Source organism: Salvelinus alpinus, chromosome 2 (genome assembly GCF_045679555.1).
Source record: "Salvelinus alpinus chromosome 2, SLU_Salpinus.1, whole genome shotgun sequence".
In the NCBI taxonomy this organism is placed as follows: Eukaryota; Metazoa; Chordata; class Actinopteri; order Salmoniformes; family Salmonidae; genus Salvelinus; species Salvelinus alpinus.
The window spans coordinates 8,936,090-8,953,824 of record NC_092087.1 but is presented as its reverse complement, the minus strand read 5'-3'; the positions used below and the strand labels follow the sequence as shown (position 1 = coordinate 8,953,824).

At 43.3% G+C, this 17,735-nt stretch overlaps 1 protein-coding gene across 1 annotated transcript in view; it reads left to right on the top strand.

Moving 5' to 3' along the window:
• LOC139553403 (acid-sensing ion channel 1) overlaps nt 1-17,735 on the top strand; it is a 430,248-nt gene that overhangs the window by 30,442 nt on the left and 382,071 nt on the right. Inside the window, exon 2 of the mRNA XM_071365701.1 lies at nt 12,405-12,600. Coding sequence (XP_071221802.1) covers nt 12,405-12,600 — 196 coding nt within the window. The remainder of the gene's footprint in view (nt 1-12,404; nt 12,601-17,735) is intronic.

The window sequence follows — 17,735 nt, the reverse complement described above, 5'->3', positions numbered from 1 at the left end:
TTTCCCTCCATCAGGTCCTAATGGCCTGGTACTCAGGGCTCTATTGTCCCTCCATCAGGTCCTAATGGCCTGGTACTCAGGGCTCTATTGTCCCTCCATCAGGTCCTAATGGCCTGGTACTCAGGGCTCTATTGTCCCTCCATAAGGTCCTAATGGCCTGGTACTCAGGGCTCTATTGTCCCTCTAATTATTCTGACATCAATGCAAATACAATCAAACATCAAATTAAACACTTGATGAGAGCCTTGGCATTCAGAGTTTGAGCCTAACAGGATCCCCTGGTGTGCAGTCAGAGCCAGCTCCTCATAGCTGGTTGATGCATGGAGTTTAATAAGTACTCCTATATATAAGTGTTCCTATAAGCCCATGTCAAGCAACATTTCTATAGGCTGTGCTATTTAATTGTGTGAGAAAACAGAGTTTTGGTGGCCTCTATTAAAAAGTGGAGGATCCCATCAGCTTTCTATGGGCTAGGCCTACTATATACAGTGGGGAGAACAAGTATTTGATACACTGCCGATTTTGCAGGTTTTCCTACTTACAAAGCATGTAGAGGTCTGTAATTTTTATCATAGGTACACTTCAACTGTGAGAGACGGAATCTAAAACAAAAATCCAGAAAATCACATTGTATGATTTTAAAATAATTAATTAGCATTTTATTGCATGACATAAGTATTTAATCACCTACCAACCAGTAAGAATTCCGGCTCTCACAGACCTGTTAGTTTTTCTTTAAGAAGCCCTCCTGTTCTCCACTCATTACCTGTATTAACTGCACCTGTTTGAACTCGTTACCTGTATAAAAGACACCTGTCCACACACTCAATCAAACAGACTCCAACCTCTCCACAATGGCCAAGACCAGAGAGCTGTGTAAGGACATCAGGGGTAGAATTGTAGACCTGCACAAGGCTGGGATGGGCTACAGGACAATAGGCAAGCAGCTTGGTGAGAAGGCAACAACTGTTGGCGCAATTATTAGAAAATGGAAGAAGTTCAAGATGACGGTCAATCACCCTCGGTCTGGGGCTCCATGCAAGATCTCACCTCGTGGGGCATTAATGATCATGACGAAGGTGAGGGATCAGCCCAGAACTACACGGCAGGACCTGGTCAATGACCTGAAGAGAGCTGGGACCACAGTCTCAAAGAAAACCATTAGTAACACACTACGCCGTCATGGATTAAAATCCTGCAGCGCACGCAAGGTCCCCCTGCTCAAGCCAGCGCATGTCCAGGCCCGTCTGAAGCTTGCCAATGACCATCTGGATGATCCAGAGGAGGAATGGGAGAAGGTCATGTGGTCTGATGAGACAAAAATAGAGCTTTTTGGTCTAAACTCCACTCGCCATGTTTGGAGGAAGAAGAAGGATGAGTACAACCCCAAGAATACCATCCCAACCGTGAAGCATGGAGGTGGAAACATCATTCTTTGGGGATGCTTTTCTGCAAAGGGGACAGGACGACTGCACTGTATTGAGGGGAGGATGGATGGGGCCATGTATTGCGAGATCTTGGCCAACAACCTCCTTCCCTCAGTAAGAGCATTGCAGATGGGTCGTGGCTGGGTCTTCCAGCATGACAACGACCCGAAACACACAGCCAGGGCAATGAAGGAGTGGCTCCGTAAGAAGCATCTCAAGGTCCTGGAGTGGCCTAGCCAGTCTCCAGACCTGAACCCAATAGAAAATCTTTGGAGGGAGCTGAAAGTCCGTATTGCCCAGTGACAGCCCCGAAACCTGAAGGATCTGGAGAAGGTCTGTATGGAGGAGTGGGCCAAAATCCCTGCTGCAGTGTGTGCAAACCTGGTCAAGAACTACAGGAAACGTATGATCTCTGTAATTGCAAACAAAGGTTTCTGTACCAAATATTAAGTTCTGCTTTTCTGATGTATCAAATACTTATGTCATGCAATAAAATGCAAATTAATTACTTAAAAATCATACAATGTGTTTTTCTGGATTTTTGTTTTAGATTCCGTCTCTCACAGTTGAACTTAACTTTCCTAATATTAAGCACATTGCTTTGCTTTACAACCGGAGTAACCATGAAAATGATCCGCGGGAAAAGCGTCCTCCATTTGCTATTGAAGTCGTCTTTTTCCCCTCGCCTCTGTTCCGACAGGTGCATGATATTGGCATCTTCTAGGCTCTGTAGGCTATGGGCTTTCCAACCATGTTCCATGGGTCCTAGGCCTATAGGCTACGCTTAGAGTTATTTGTTCATCTGACCTAGAATTCCTTACAATCAAATGCCGCAAATGCCGCATTATCTACCAAGAGAATTCTCTTTGATTTATAATCACAGCCGTGTATATCCCCCCCCAAGCAGACACCTCGACGGCCCTGAAAGAACTTCATTGGACTCTATGTAAACTGGAAACCTTAAAATTCTTTAAATTAAGTGGTGATCCTAACTGACCTAAGACAGGGAATTTTTTACCCTGATTAAATGTCAGGAATTGTGAAAAACTGAGTTTAAATCTATTTGGCTAAGGAGTATGTAAACTTCCCACTTCCACCACTGTCCTGTCGATGTGGATAGGGGGCTGCTCCCTCTGCTGTTTCCTGAAGTTCACGATCTTCTCCTTTGTTTTGTCGACGTTGAGTGTGAGGTTATTTTCCTGACACCACACTCCGAGGGCCCTCACCTACTCCCTGTAGGCCGTCTCGTCGTTGTTGGTAATCAAGCCTACCACTGTAGTGTCGTCTGCAAACTTGATGATTGAGTTGGAGGCGTGCATGGCCACGCAGTCGTGGGTGAACACGGAGTACAGGAGAGGGCAGAGAACGCACCCTTGTGTTGAGTGTTGAGGATCAGCTGGGTGGAGATGTTGTTTCCTTCCCTCTCCACCTGGGGGCGGCCCGTCAGAAAGTCCAGGACCCAGTTGCACAGGGCGGGGTCGAGACCCATGAACAGCATTCTTACATAGGTATTCCTCTTGTCCAGATGGGTTAGGGCAGTGTGCAGTGTGATTGCGATTGCTTCGTCTGTGGACTTTTTGGGGCGGTAAGCAAATTGGAGTGAGTCTAGGTTATCAGGTAGCATTTTCCTACACTCGCATTAACATCTGCTGACCATGTGTATGAAACCAATACCATTTGATTTGATTTGGAGGTGATATGATCCTTGACTAGTCACTTCTGACAGAAGTGAGTGCTACGGGGCGATAGTCGTTTAGCTCAGTTACCTTCGCTTTCTTGGGAACAGGAACAATGGTGGCCCTCTTGAAGCATGTGGGAACAGCAGACTGGGATAAGGACTGGTTGAATATGTCCATAAAACACACCAACCAGCTGGTCTGCGCATGCTCTGAGGACGCGGCTAGGGATGAGAACAATGTTTGTCAGTGATCATGTCTGTCAGCTTGCTTTTTAGTTACTGTATCTGTCAAACACTAATGCACTGTCTGGTGTATATCTATGTACTCCTGAGAGACAGAGAGACAGAGAGACAGAGAGACAGGCAGGCAGGCAGGCAGGCAGGCAGGCAGGCAGGCAGATGGTTAGCTAGAAAGGCAGGCAGGCAGGCAGATGTGCCCTCCATTCCTCTAGCTAACCATCTAACCATCTAACCAGGCAGGCAGGCAGGCAGGCAGGCAGGCAGGCAGGCAGGCGTAGATGTGCCCTCCATTCCTCTAGCTAACCATCTAACCATCTAACCAGGCAGGCAGGCAGGCAGGCAGGCAGGCAGGCAGGCAGGCAGGCAGGCAGGCAGGCGTAGATGTGCCCTCCATTCCTCTAGCTAACCATCTAACCATCTAACCATCTAACCATCTAACCATCTAACCATCTAACCAGGCAGGCAGGCAGGCAGGCAGGCGTAGATGTGCCCTCCATTCCTCTAGCTAACCATCTAACCGTTTGCGGCGCCTGAAAAATTAAAGTGCTTGTGGCTCATCATCTAATTTAGCCCCCCTCCCCTCTCCCTTCTCTCCTCACCCACTCTCTTCACCCCCCCACCCTCTCCCCCTGTACAATACAGAGAGTGCTGTGATTGGTTTATGGAAAGAAGAACAGTGGCGGGGCAATATTCCTCCACATTACTAAAGCTTTAGCTGTGACTGTGAGTTCTGAGCAACAACACAAGGACTTAAGTGCTCTCCCGGCAGCTCTGTTGTTGCTATAAGAAGCTCGCTGGGACACTGGGTACAATTCAGTTATGTTTAAGAATACAGTACATCGCACTAAGGCATTGGGCTGTTATTGAGATGAACCATGACAAGGTTAGCGATGCGGTAGAGATCTGGATGTGGTAACCTGGTGTACAGCGGTTAAACCGTGTTTTAATCAGATCTGGATGTGGTAACCTGGTGTACAGCGTTTATACCATGTTTTAATCAGATCTGGATGTGGTAACCTGGTGTACAGCGTTTATACCGTGTTTTAATCAGATCTGGATGTGGTAACCTGGTGTACAGCGTTTATACCATGTTTTAATCCGATCTGGATGTGGTAACCTGGTGTACAGCGTTTATACCGTGTTTTAATCTGATCTGGATGTGGTAACCTGGTGTACAGCGTTTATACCATGTTTTAATCTGATCTGGATGTGGTAACCTGGTGTACAGCGTTTGTACCATGTTTTAATCTGATCTGGATGTGGTAACCTGGTGTACAGCGTTTATACCATGTTTTAATCTGATCTGGATGTGGTAACCTGGTGTATAGCGTTTATACCGTGTTTTAATCAGATCTGGATGTGGTAACCTGGTGTACAGCGTTTATACCATGTTTTAATCTGATCTGGATGTGGTAACCTGGTGTACAGCGTTTAAACCGTGTTTTAACCGTGTTTTAATCAGATCTGGATGTGGTAACCTTGTGTACAGCGGTTAAACCGTGTTTTAATCAGATCTGGATGTGGTAACCTGGTGTACAGCGGTTAAACCGTGTTTTAATCAGATCTGGATGTGGTAACCTGGTGTACAGTGGTTAAACCGTGTTTTAATCAGATCTGGATGTGGTAACCTGGTGTACAGTGGTTAAACCGTGTTTTAATCCGATCTGGATGTGGTAACCTGGTGTACAGCGGTTAAACCGTGTTTTAATCAGATCTGGATGTGGTAACCTGGTGTACAGCGTTTAAACCGTGTTTTAATCAGATCTGGATGTGGTAACCTGGTGTACAGCGGTTAAACCGTGTTTTAATCAGATCTGGATGTGGTAACCTGGTGTACAGCGGTTAAACCGTGTTTTAATCATGTTCAACAACATCTGCTCTATATACTGCAGACAATCTGGGTACTCCCTCCCCGAGGGTGCTACGGTTTGAACTGGTCCAAAGATAGACGCGTGTTCAACTTTCTCAGTCATTACCCACCTGTTCCCTGCTTTGTTACGGCTTGTTAGGTGTAACGCTCTATAAGATGAAATACTTCATTATTTTATTATCTTTTTTTTAAATACAAATATTCATGTTATTTTAAAATAATTTGAAGTGTAGGTTGATAATGTAGAGTAACCCACATGGTTGTTATACACCCGTGTCCAGTGTGCTTTGACTAACTGTCCATTCGGTGCAGTGACCCAAGGCAACAACATCAATCTGTAAGTAGAAGTTTTTTCTTGACAAGTATACTGTTAAGCTATTTCTGGTATCTTAAGTGGTCCCTGACCATGTCTGACCATTCCCTCGGCTATTGTCATAGAGTTATAACATAAGTGGTTCACAGACAGTCTGACATTGAACACATGCATCAGACTTGACCCTGAAAACTGATACTGACCCATAGTGTGCCAAGTCAATACTTTTCAACAGAACTAACTAAAGCAATCTGTGAGGTATATACACTTTCATTAGATTGTATAGAATCCTATAAGTCATACAGTATATGTATAAAAACACATAAAACATCAAATATATAATAAAGGGCTAATTAATTACACACTAAATTGCAAACCAGTGTATGATATACAGTATGATCGCTATTACGGAAGTGTTAGCTACCATTTATATATCATTCCTATTTACAATTTTACAACTATTAGTGGCTTCTCACTATAAAGGCCCAATGCAGCCGCTTTTATCTCAATATCAAATCATTTCTGGGTAATAATGAATTACCTTAAAGTGATAGATTTCTGTTAAAATGGTCAACAATATCTTTTAAAATAAACAATTTCTCAAGCAAGACTTTTGCTAGGACTGTCTGGGAGTGGTATTAGTGGGCGAAGCGAAACATTGCCATCTCTATTTGCCATGTCTTTAACCAAAGCCTAAAGGATTGTGTTTGTGTCCACAGCCGTGGAAGGAAGCTAAAGTCATTCCACTGCCTAAAAATAGTAAAGCACCCTTTGCTGACTCTAACAGCCGCCCAATCAGTATGCTTCCTGTTTAGTAAACTGATGGAGGGATTTGTGTTTGAACGAATGCGATGCTATTTTTCAGAGCACAAGTTAACTACTGTCTTTCAGCATGCATGCACAGAAGGGCCCTCAACTGGTACTGACTCAGATGACTGATGATTTGGCTAAAAATAAATGATTAATAAGATGTTAGTTGGAGCTCTATAGTTACATGTAAGAGTAGCCTTTGATGTTATTGATCATAAATTGTTATTGAAGAAACTAATTTGCTATGGTTTTAAATCCCCTGCCATCACATGGTTTGAGTTATTTATCCAATAGAACCCAGGGAGTGTTCTCCAATGGAAGCTTCTCTAACATCACATATATATCATGCGGTGTCCCTCAGGGCTGTTGCCTTGGGCCGTTACCCTTCTCTATTTCTGCCAATGATTTGCCACTGGTCTTAGACAAAGCTAGAAGGACTATGTATGTGGATATGATTCCACACTCTACATGCCAGCACACAAAGCCAGTGAGCTCACTGATATTTTAAATAAGGAGTTACCAATCAGAATGGGTGATTTAATAATAAACTGTTCTTATACAATACATCTAAAACCAAAAGCATTGTATTTGGTTCAAAACATTCTCGAAGACCTAAACCTCAACTGGAGTTGTGTATAAATCGGTGTGACTATTGAACAAGTTGAGGAAGCTAAACTCCTAGTTATAACATTATCAATGATCAATTATCATGGTCCAGTCATATTGACAAAGTTGTTGTGAAGATGGGGAGAGGTGTGTCTGTTATAAAAAAGATGTTGTGCGTTTTTGACAAGAAAGATCAACTGTACTAGTTGTTCAGCCTCTGGTCCCATCTTGATTCACGTCAGGTAATATGGTCAGGTGCAGTAAAGAAAGACCTAGCAAAGCTGCAGCTGGCTCAGAACAGAGCAGCGCACCTTGTCCTTAACCAGCTCAGACACCCAGACATACCCCATACATACCCCAGACATACCCCAGACATACCCCATACATACCCCAGACATACCCCAGACATACCCCAGACATACCCCATACATACCCCATACATACCCCAGACATACCCCAGACATACCCCATACATACCCCATACATACCCCAGACATACCCCAGACATACCCCATACATACCCCAGACATACCCCAGACATACCCCAGACATACCCCATACATACCCCATACATACCCCAGACATACCCCATACATACCCCATACATACCCCAGACATACCCCAGACATACCCCATACATACCCCATACATACCCCATTCATACACCATACATACCCCATTCATACCCCATACATACCCCAGACATACCCCATACATACCCCAGACATACCCCATACATACCCCAGACATACCCCAGACATACCCCATACATACCCCAGACATACCCCAGACATACCCCATACATACCCCATTCATACACCATACATACCCCATTCATACCCCATACATACCCCATACATACACCATACATACCCCATACATACCCCATTCATATCCCATTCATACCCCATACATACCCCATACATACCCCATACATACACCATACATACCCCATACATACCCCATACATACACCATACATACCCCATACATACACCATACATACACCATACATACCCCATACATACCCCATACATACCCCATACATACACCATACATACACCATACATACCCCATACATACCCCATACATACACCATACATACACCATACATACACCATACATACCCCATACATACACCATACATACACCATACATACACCATACATGCCCCATACATACACCATACATACCCCATACATACCCCATTCATACACCATACATACCCCATACATACACCATACATACACCATACATACCCCATTCATACCCCATTCATACCCCATACATACACCATACATACACCATACATACCCCATACATACCCCATACATACCCCATACATACACCATACAAACCCCATACATACCCCATACATACACCATACATACCCCATACATACACCATACAAGACATGTCACCAGGGGTCTCTTCACAGTTCCTACGTTCGAAACGAATTCACAGCAACACACAGTATTATTCAGAGCCATGATCGCGCGGAACTTCCTTCTATCTCCTATTACCCAAGAAAACCGAAAAACGGATTAAACAACATCTCATAGAACGGCAGGGATTGTGAGGGGACACACACTCTCTAACACGCACATAATTATGGTTTTTGTATTGTTTGTATATGGTTGTATTTGTAATGTGTGTGACTGTCCTTGTCTATCAGTGTTTTTTGTTACTTGTCATGTTTTGTGTTTCTTGTGGACCCCAGGAACAGTAGCTGCTGCTTCTGCTAAATCTAATGGGGCTCCTAGTAAACACATAAAAAGCAGACTCTGTAAACTAGATTAGAGTTAGACAGGGCATTTGTTCTGTCATTATAGTGTTGTTATGATGTTGTTTTGTTGGAATAACTCTACAATTTAAAGTATTGAACACAACAAACCGATGAAACTCTTGCCGTATTGAAACATATTAAAATGGTTTCTCCGTTTAAATCACATAAATGTATCTTCATTTCAGTGGTTTTTCATGATAGTATTTTATTATCTCAGTTTTGCATTGTGACATAATGATGTTAACTTTGGTGGCTTAAAGTGTGTCCTGTATTTCACTGTGCTTATTTTCTTTAATTTATTTAATTTAACCTTTTATTTAACTAGACAAGTTATTGTGGGAGGACTGAGGAGGTTCTGTTCTTTGTATGTGGCTACTGCGGCCCAAAGTTAACCAGACACAGTAAAGATATTGTCAGGTATGTATGATGATAAAAACAATACTCGCCGACAGACATGTTTTTTTCTTTGTCCTTATATAACCACACGCTTATTGTGTGAGGAGACTTTTGTTGTTGTTCTCTGTTCTCTAATCTAAAACATTTTGCAGGTCTACCACATAATAATCACTAACAACGGTCATATATTGTATGCGGACGTTTGTGTCCACCAATTGCTTATTCCCTCGTTATTATGGTTTTTAAATGGACTGCCTACTTGGTGGAGGGTGCTATTATTAAGGAAGGTTAGTAACTGTGTGTGTGTGCGTAACCTGAACAGGTGTTGGCGATTGATAGTGACAGGGAGGAATAGCCTCATGCTGACACCTTTTGAGGCGTGAAACAATCTCGAGCTACAGTTACAGTATACCTTGAATAGCTTGCGGGTAGGTGGCATCCACAATTTCAGTGTAGTGTGTGTGTGTGTGTGTGTGTGTGTGTGTGTGTGTGTGTGTGTGTGTGTGTGTGTGTGTGTGTGTGTGTGTGTGTGTGTGTGTGTGTGTGTGTTCAGGGTGGACACTTCAGAAACGATACCTGGTGGTTTTGTGTACGTAGGTCTTTTAACACCACGCTGAACGTACACGTTCTCTGAAGTCTGCTAAGGCCACTTGACCTGAATTACCGCACTAGAATAGGCTCTTAGTTTCACCAAAGTGGACTCTTCCCCCCCCCCCCTCCCCCTCACTGCCAATTCATGTAGTTGTACTGCGTGGCAGAGTGATTGTTGGAGGTTGCTGATTGATGATGAGGGATTGATCTCGCTGAGATCTTTTGTTACTCCCTCTACTTGACATCAACTGAACATCACAGCTGTTGTTTTTGTTCAACCAGATTGGATCTTAATAGTGTACTATTTTTTAAAACGGCAGGGAATGTAGAGATAGATCGATTGTAGTGGGGGGGCTGAGATAAGAATGGCTCAAATCCCCCATTGCCAGGTGGTATACAGTATGTAGTCCTGAGTCAGCTTAAACCCCCATTGCCAGGGGGTATATGTTGTCCTGAGTTGGCTATGCTCCCACTAGACCAGACTCAATCACAATGAAGGTCACGGCTTTAAATTGACTTTTACAGACAGTGTGGGGATAATATCTAATATCAAGCTAACAGAGCACGGGGCTTTGAGTATCCTGCCTTCATCTGTCTCTCCCTCCTCGGTCAGAGAAGACTAGATGTCTCAGTCGGACAGTAGTCACCAACCCGTCGATCGCTTAGTGACCGCAGGTCCATCTTCAAGTCATTCCTAGTCGATCACCAAACATTTCTGTGATAAAGCCAACGATAGAGGCTACGATAAAGGCTGTGATAGAGGCTGTGATAAAGCCAACGATAAAGGCTGTGATAGAGGCTGCGATAAAGGCTGTGATAGAGGCTGTGATAAAGCCAACGATAAAGGCTGTGATAGAGGCTGTGATAAAGCCAACGATAAAGGCTGTGATAGAGGCTGTGATAAACCCAACGATAAAGGCTGTGATAGAAGTGCGATAAACCCAACGATAAAGCCAATGATAAAGGCTGCGATAAAGCCAACGATAAAGGCTGCGATAAAGTCAACGATAGAGGCTGTGCTAGGGGCTGTGTTAGAGGCTGTGATAAAGCCAACAATAGAGGCTGTGATAGAGGCTGTAATAAAGGCTGCGATAGAGGCTGTGATAAAGCCAACGATAAAGACTGCGATAGAGCCTGTGATAGAGGCTGTGCTAGGGGATGTGATAAAGCCAACAATAGAGGCTGTGATAAAGCCAATGATAGAGGCTGTGATAAAGCCAACAATTGAGGCTGTGATAGAGGATGTGATAAAGCCAACAATAGAGGCTGTGATAGAGGCTGTGATAAAGCCAACAATAAAGCCAACAATAGAGGCTGTGATAAAGCCCACAATAGAGGCTGTGATAGAGGATGTGATAAAGCCAACAATAGAGGCTGTGATAGAGGCTATGATAAAGCCAACAATAGAGGGTGTGATATAGGATGTGATAAAGCCAACAATAGAGGCTGTGATAAAGCCAACAATAGTGGCTGTGATAGAGGATGTGATAAAGCCAACAATAGAGGCTGTGATAAAGCCAACAATAGAGGCTGTGATAAAGCCAACAATCGAGTCTGTGATAGAGGATGTGATAAAGCCAACAATAGAGGCTGCGATAAAGCCAACAATAGAGGCTGTGATAAAGCCAACAATCGAGGCTGTGATAGAGGCTGTGATAAAGCCAACGATAGAGGCTGTGATAGAGGCTTGCACTCCTTTTTAAATTTCTTATTGTGTTGCGCTGTTGGTGGTAGATGCACTTGATTCAGAAGCCCTGAGCATCGGGTAAACAAAGTGTTCACATTTTGAACCATTTAATTTGTCTGAAAAGATAAACTCTGCCTACCTGGTGGACCGGGAGATCTGTGGCTAAATCGAGTTTGCCTACTGCGCTAGCCAATCGGATAGCTCAAATCATCGTTCCTACAGCTACCCCGGCCACAGCAAAGTTTGACACTAGCCTACATGATATTTCACAACTTTTAAAACTCTGACCATAGAGAGACTGTCAGAATACAGCAAATATCTGCTGTTTTTATTCGTGAGTTCATGTCTACGTTTTTATTCAGCACTGTCAACACTGTTTTTATTCAACACTATTACAAAACATAACATGTGCTACTTCTTACTTCCAGTCGCGCTGCGATGAGTGAGTAGCCAAGTGTATCGATAGCCCCGCGTTTTTTATTATTATTAGCAGCTCGTCATGTCTATTTTAATATGGGAGCAAATTCCCGCAGCAATGTTCCAGCATCTAGTGGAAAGCCTTCCCAGAAGAGTGAAGGATTTTATAGCAGCAAAGGGGTGTGGGACCAACTCCTTATTAATGCCCATGATTTTGGAATGAGATGTTTGACGAGCAGGTTGGACATGCTGTTGGTCATGTAGTGTATGAGAAGTTACTAAAGATCTGATTTGTTAAAGTTGAATTAAAACTTCTCCGTTCTGTCCAGGTGTGTAACGGGACACCCTCCCAAAGCTGATTTCCTCTGTGTCCTAACCACTAACCCTAACCACTAGTTCTATCCCTAACTTTCATATAACTATCATTCTGTTCTGTCGCAGGTGTGAGATCAGAGACACTCACCTGGTTGAGGAGAGCAACCTGGAGACCCTGAAGATCAATAACTCCTCCTCTAGTCCTCTAACAGATCCGATAGGATGCTATAGGACCGATCCTAACTGTCCTTCTGCTTCCATGTTCCAAGGTATGAGATTAGAGACACTCACCTGGTTGAGGAAAGCGTCCTGGAGACCCTGAAGATCAAATCTGACTTCCTCAACTTCAAGCCCCGCCCCTTTAACATGCGTGAGTTCTACGACCGGACGGGCCATGACATCAAGGACATGCTGCTGTCATGCTACTACCGCGGCGTGGAGTGCAGCGCTGAGGACTTTACTGTGGTGAGTCACCGTGTAGCATCTGGTTGAAACTCTGTGATGCTAAGCTGTCTGCCCTCTGCTGGGTACGTGAACACAGCTCATCACCGTGGTGTTGTAGCATAGAGCGTAGGACTGACTGGGTTTCCTCTAATGGTTTTATCTGATGCAGCTGATCATCCACTTTAAAGTGGTGAGTGACATTGTTAGCGCGTGCAACGGAGGTGGTTCGGAGAATTACGCTCTCGCTCTGGATCAGCAACCTTACCTGAGACCAGAAGACTTGTCTTAACGCTACCAGGTCAAATCTAAGCTCAAGGTCAATTCTAGGCTCTAGGTCAATTCTAGGTCAATTCTAGGCTCTAGGTCAGTTTCAGGCTCAAGGTCAATTCTAGGCTCTAGGTCAATTCTAGGCTCAGTTCTAGGTCAATTCTAGGCTCTAGGTCAATTCTAGGTCAATTCTAGGCTCTAGGTCAGTTTCAGGCTCTAGGTCAGTTTCAGGCTCTAGGTCAGTTTCAGGCTCTAGGTCAATTCTAGACTTGAGGTCAATTCTAGGTTAACTCTAGACTCTATGTCAATTCTAGGTTAATTCTAGGCTCTAGGTTAATTCTAGACTCTAGGTCAATTCTTGGTTAATTCTAGGCTCTAGGTTAATTCTAGGCTCTAGGTTAATTCTAGGTTAATTCTAGGCTCTAGGTTAATTCTAGACTCTAGGTCAATTCTAGGTCAATTCTAGGCTCTAGGTTAATTCTAGGCTCTAGGTTAATTCTAGACTCTAGGTCAATTCTAGGTCAGTTTTAGGCTCTAGGTCAATTCTAGGCTCTAGGTCAATTCTAGGTCAATTCTAGGCTCTAGGTCAGTTTTAGGCTCTAGGTCAGTTTTAGGCTCTAGGTCCAGTCTCTAACTCCATGATACCTGTAGTCTCAGTAGCATTGAGCTCCAGTCTCTAACTCCATGATACCTGTAGTCTCTGTAGCATTGAGCTCTAGACTCTAACTCCATGATACCTGTAGTCTCAGTAGCATTGAGCTCCAGTCTCGACCTCCATGATACCTGTAGTTTCTGTAGCTTTGAGCTCCAGTCTCGACCTCCATGATACCTGTAGTCTCAGTAGCATTGAGCTCCAGTCTCTAACTCCATGATACCTGTAGTCTCAGTAGCATTGAGCTCCAGTCTCTAACTCCATGATACCTGTAGTCTCAGTAGCATTGAGCTCCAGTCTCTAACTCCATGATACCTGTAGTCTCAGTAGCATTGAGCTCCAGTCTCTAACTCCATGATACCTGTAGTCTCTGTAGCATTGAGCTCCAGTCTCTAACTCCATGATACCTGTAGTCTCTGTAGCATTGAGCTCCAGTCTCTAACTCCATGATACCTGTAGTCTCAGTAGCATTGAGCTCCAGTCTCTAACTCCATGATACCTGTAGTCTCTGTAGCATTGAGCTCCAGTCTCTAACTCCATGATACCTGTAGTCTCTGTAGCATTGAGCTCCAGTCTCTAACTCCATGATACCTGTAGTCTCTGTAGCATTGAGCTCCAGTCTCTAACTCCATGATACCTGTAGTCTCTGTAGCATTGAGCTCCAGTCTCTAACTCCATGATACCTGTAGTCTCTGTAGCATTGAGCTCCAGTCTCTAACTCCATGATACCTGTAGTCTCTGTAGCATTGAGCTCCAGTCTCTAACTCCATGATACCTGTAGTCTCTGTAGCATTGAGCTCCAGTCTCTAACTCCATGATACCTGTAGTCTCTGTAGCATTGAGCTCCAGTCTCTAACTCCATGATACCTGTAGTCTCTGTAGCATTGATCTCCAGTCTCTAACTCCATGATACCTGTAGTCTCTGTAGCATTGATCTCCAGTCTCTAACTCCATGATACCTGTAGTCTCTGTAGCATTGAGCTCCAGTCTCTAACTCCATGATACCTGTAGTCTCAGTAGCATTGAGCTCCAGTCTCTAACTCCATGATACCTGTAGTCTCAGTAGCATTGAGCTCCAGTCTCTAACTCCATGATACCTGTAGTCTCAGTAGCATTGAGCTCCAGTCTCTAACTCCATGATACCTGTAGTCTCTGTAGCATTGAGCTCAAGTCTCTAACTCCATGATACCTGTAGTCTCTGTAGCATTGATCTCCAGTCTCTAACTCCATGATACCTGTAGTCTCTGTAGCATTGATCTCCAGTCTCTAACTCCATGATACCTGTAGTCTCTGTAGCATTGAGCTCCAGTCTCTAACTCCATGATACCTGTAGTCTCTGTAGCATTGATCTCCAGTCTCTAACTCCATGATACCAGTAGTCTCAGTAGCATTGAGCTCCAGTCTCGACCTCCATGATACCTGTAGTCTCTGTAGCATTGAGCTCCAGTCTCTAACTCCATGATACCTGTAGTCTCTGTAGCATTGATCTCCAGTCTCTAACTCCATGATACCTGTAGTCTCTGTAGCATTGAGCTCCAGTCTCTAACTCCATGATACCTGTAGTCTCTGTAGCAGTGAGCTCCAGTCTCTAACTCCCCAATACCTGTAGTCTCTGTAGCATTGAGCTCCAGTCTCTAACTCCCCAATACCTGTAGTCTCTGTAGCATTGAGCTCCAGTCTCTAACTCCATGATACTTGTAGTCTCAGTAGCATTGAGCTCCAGTCTCGACCTCCATGATACCTGTAGTGTCTGTAGCATTGAGCTCCAGTCTCTAACTCCATGATACCTGTAGTCTCTGTAGCATTGAGCTCCAGTCTCGACCTCCATGATACCTGTAGTCTCTGTAGCATTGAGCTCCAGTCTCGACCTCCATGATACCTGTAGTCTCTGTTCGACCTACCCACCTGTGTTGGTAGATGTAGCAGAAACACCTATCTAGACTTTCGGGGACCTCCTTCTTGAGGACGGAGAGAAAAAATGTCAATGTTAAAGCAATTCTACACATTTTGCTATGGGGCATAGAGAAAAGGTTGCAGTTTATGACCCATTTCACACAATTCTACAAATTTTGCCATGTGGCAGAGAGGCATTTTTGCACTTTTAACCTGTTTGGGATAGGGGGGCGCTATTTTCACTTTGGGAAAAAATCGTGCCCAATTTAAACGGCCTCGTACTCTATTCTAGATCGTACAATATGCATATTATTATTACTATTGGATAGAAAACACTCAAGTTTCTAAAACCGTTTGAATTATATCTGTGAGTAAAACAGAACTCATTTTGCAGCAAACTTCCTGTTAGGAAGTGAAAAATCTGAAATCGAGGCTCTGTTCCAGGGCCTTCCTATTAATTTGCTTGAAATCTATGGATATTCATGCACTTCATACGCCTTCCACTAGATGTCAACAGGCAGTGGGAGGTGGAATGGGGTGTCTAGCTTGATCTGAGGTCGAACAAGAGCTCTTGGAATGACGTGACCCCAAATTTCCTTTGTCCTGCAAGGCGCGGGAAGGAACCCTGGATTGCCTTCTGAAAAGCTTTCGGTATAGACGGCTAATATCTCCGGCTTTGATTTTATTTGATACATGTGATAATATCATCGTAAAGTATGTTTTTTCAATATAGTTTTATCAGATTATTGAATGTTTATCGGGAGTTTTGGCGTTTTCCGTTCTCTAAGTTTGGTGAAGATGGACAACTTCGCGCCACTTGGCTAGCTTTGGTTGCTAATTCGACAGGCGAAGAGGACATTCTAAAACCAAACAACGATTTATGCTGGACAAAGGACTCCTTGTACAAGATTCTGATGGAAGCGCAGCAAAAGTAGGAACCATTTATGATGTTAATTCGTATTTCTGTGGAAAATGTTTAGTACTATTTTCCGCCCTCATTGCAGGCGCTGTCTCGCTATAACGTAAGCTGTATGTCGTACTAAAGTTATTTTTAGAATTCTAACACGCCGATTGCATTAAGAACTAGTGTATCTTTCATTTGCTGTACAACATGTATTTTTTAGTAAAGTTTATGATGAGTTCTTTGATTAGATTAGGTGAGTGTCAGAAATATATCCGGATAATTTTGTGCAGTTTGGCTACGTATTCACATTGTAAAACCACGATTTGTACCGCTAAATATGCACATTTTCGAACAAAACATATATGTATTGTGTAACATGATGTTATAGGACTGTCATCTGATGAAGTTTGTCAAGGTTAGTGAATAATTTTATATCTTTTGCTGTTTTTTTGCGATCGCTACCTTTGCGGTGAATGAATGCGGTTGTGTGGTTGGCTATTGTGGTACGCTAATATAATGCTATATTGTGTTTTCGCTGTAAAACACTTAAAAAATCTGAAATATTGGCTGGATTCACAAGATGTTTATCTTTCATTTGCTGTACACCATGTATTTTTCATAAATGTTTTATGATGAGTATTTAGGTATTTCACGTTGCTCTCTGTAATTGTTCTAGCTGCTTTGGTGATATTTGTGATTGTAGCTGCAATGTAAAACTATGATTTATACCTGAAATATGCACATTTTTCGAACAAAACATAGATTTATTGTATAACATGTTATAAGACTGTCATCTGATGAAGTTGTTTCTTGGTTAGTGACTAATTCTATCTCTATTTGGGGGTTTTGTGCAAGCTACCTGTGCTGTGAAAGAAATGTCTGTGCTTTTTTGTATTTGGTGGTGAGCTAACATAAATATATGTGGTGTTTTCGCTGTAAAACATTTAAAAAATTGGACATGTTGGCTGGATTCACAAGATGTTTATCTTTCATTTGCTGTATTGGACTTGTTAATGTGTGAAAGTTTTTCAGTGGAATGTGGGGGGGGGGTTCCCCGGGGCTAGACAGGTTTTAAAGCAAGTTTTCTGCAATTTTACACATTTAAACTTGACTTATTTATGATATCTGAGTGAGAGTGACTAACAAAATCAATGGGGGTCCCCTGCGTGCCTGTGCCCTGCGTGCCTGGTCGGTATTCAACCATGATTACTACAAGTTTAGATAACTGGCATGACTAACTTACCAGTCTAAAAATTGTTAGCTGACATGACTAATTTGAGTGATTGTCAATGACTTCCAAAACAAGAGAAGAACTGCTGATCACAGTTTTAACTGGCACTATTCTGACTCTCAACAGTAAGTTGAGACCCTGACTGATTCCCCCCCCCCAGCCCCCAACAAAAATAATATTATTTATACTTTTTGGGGGTCGGGCCTAAG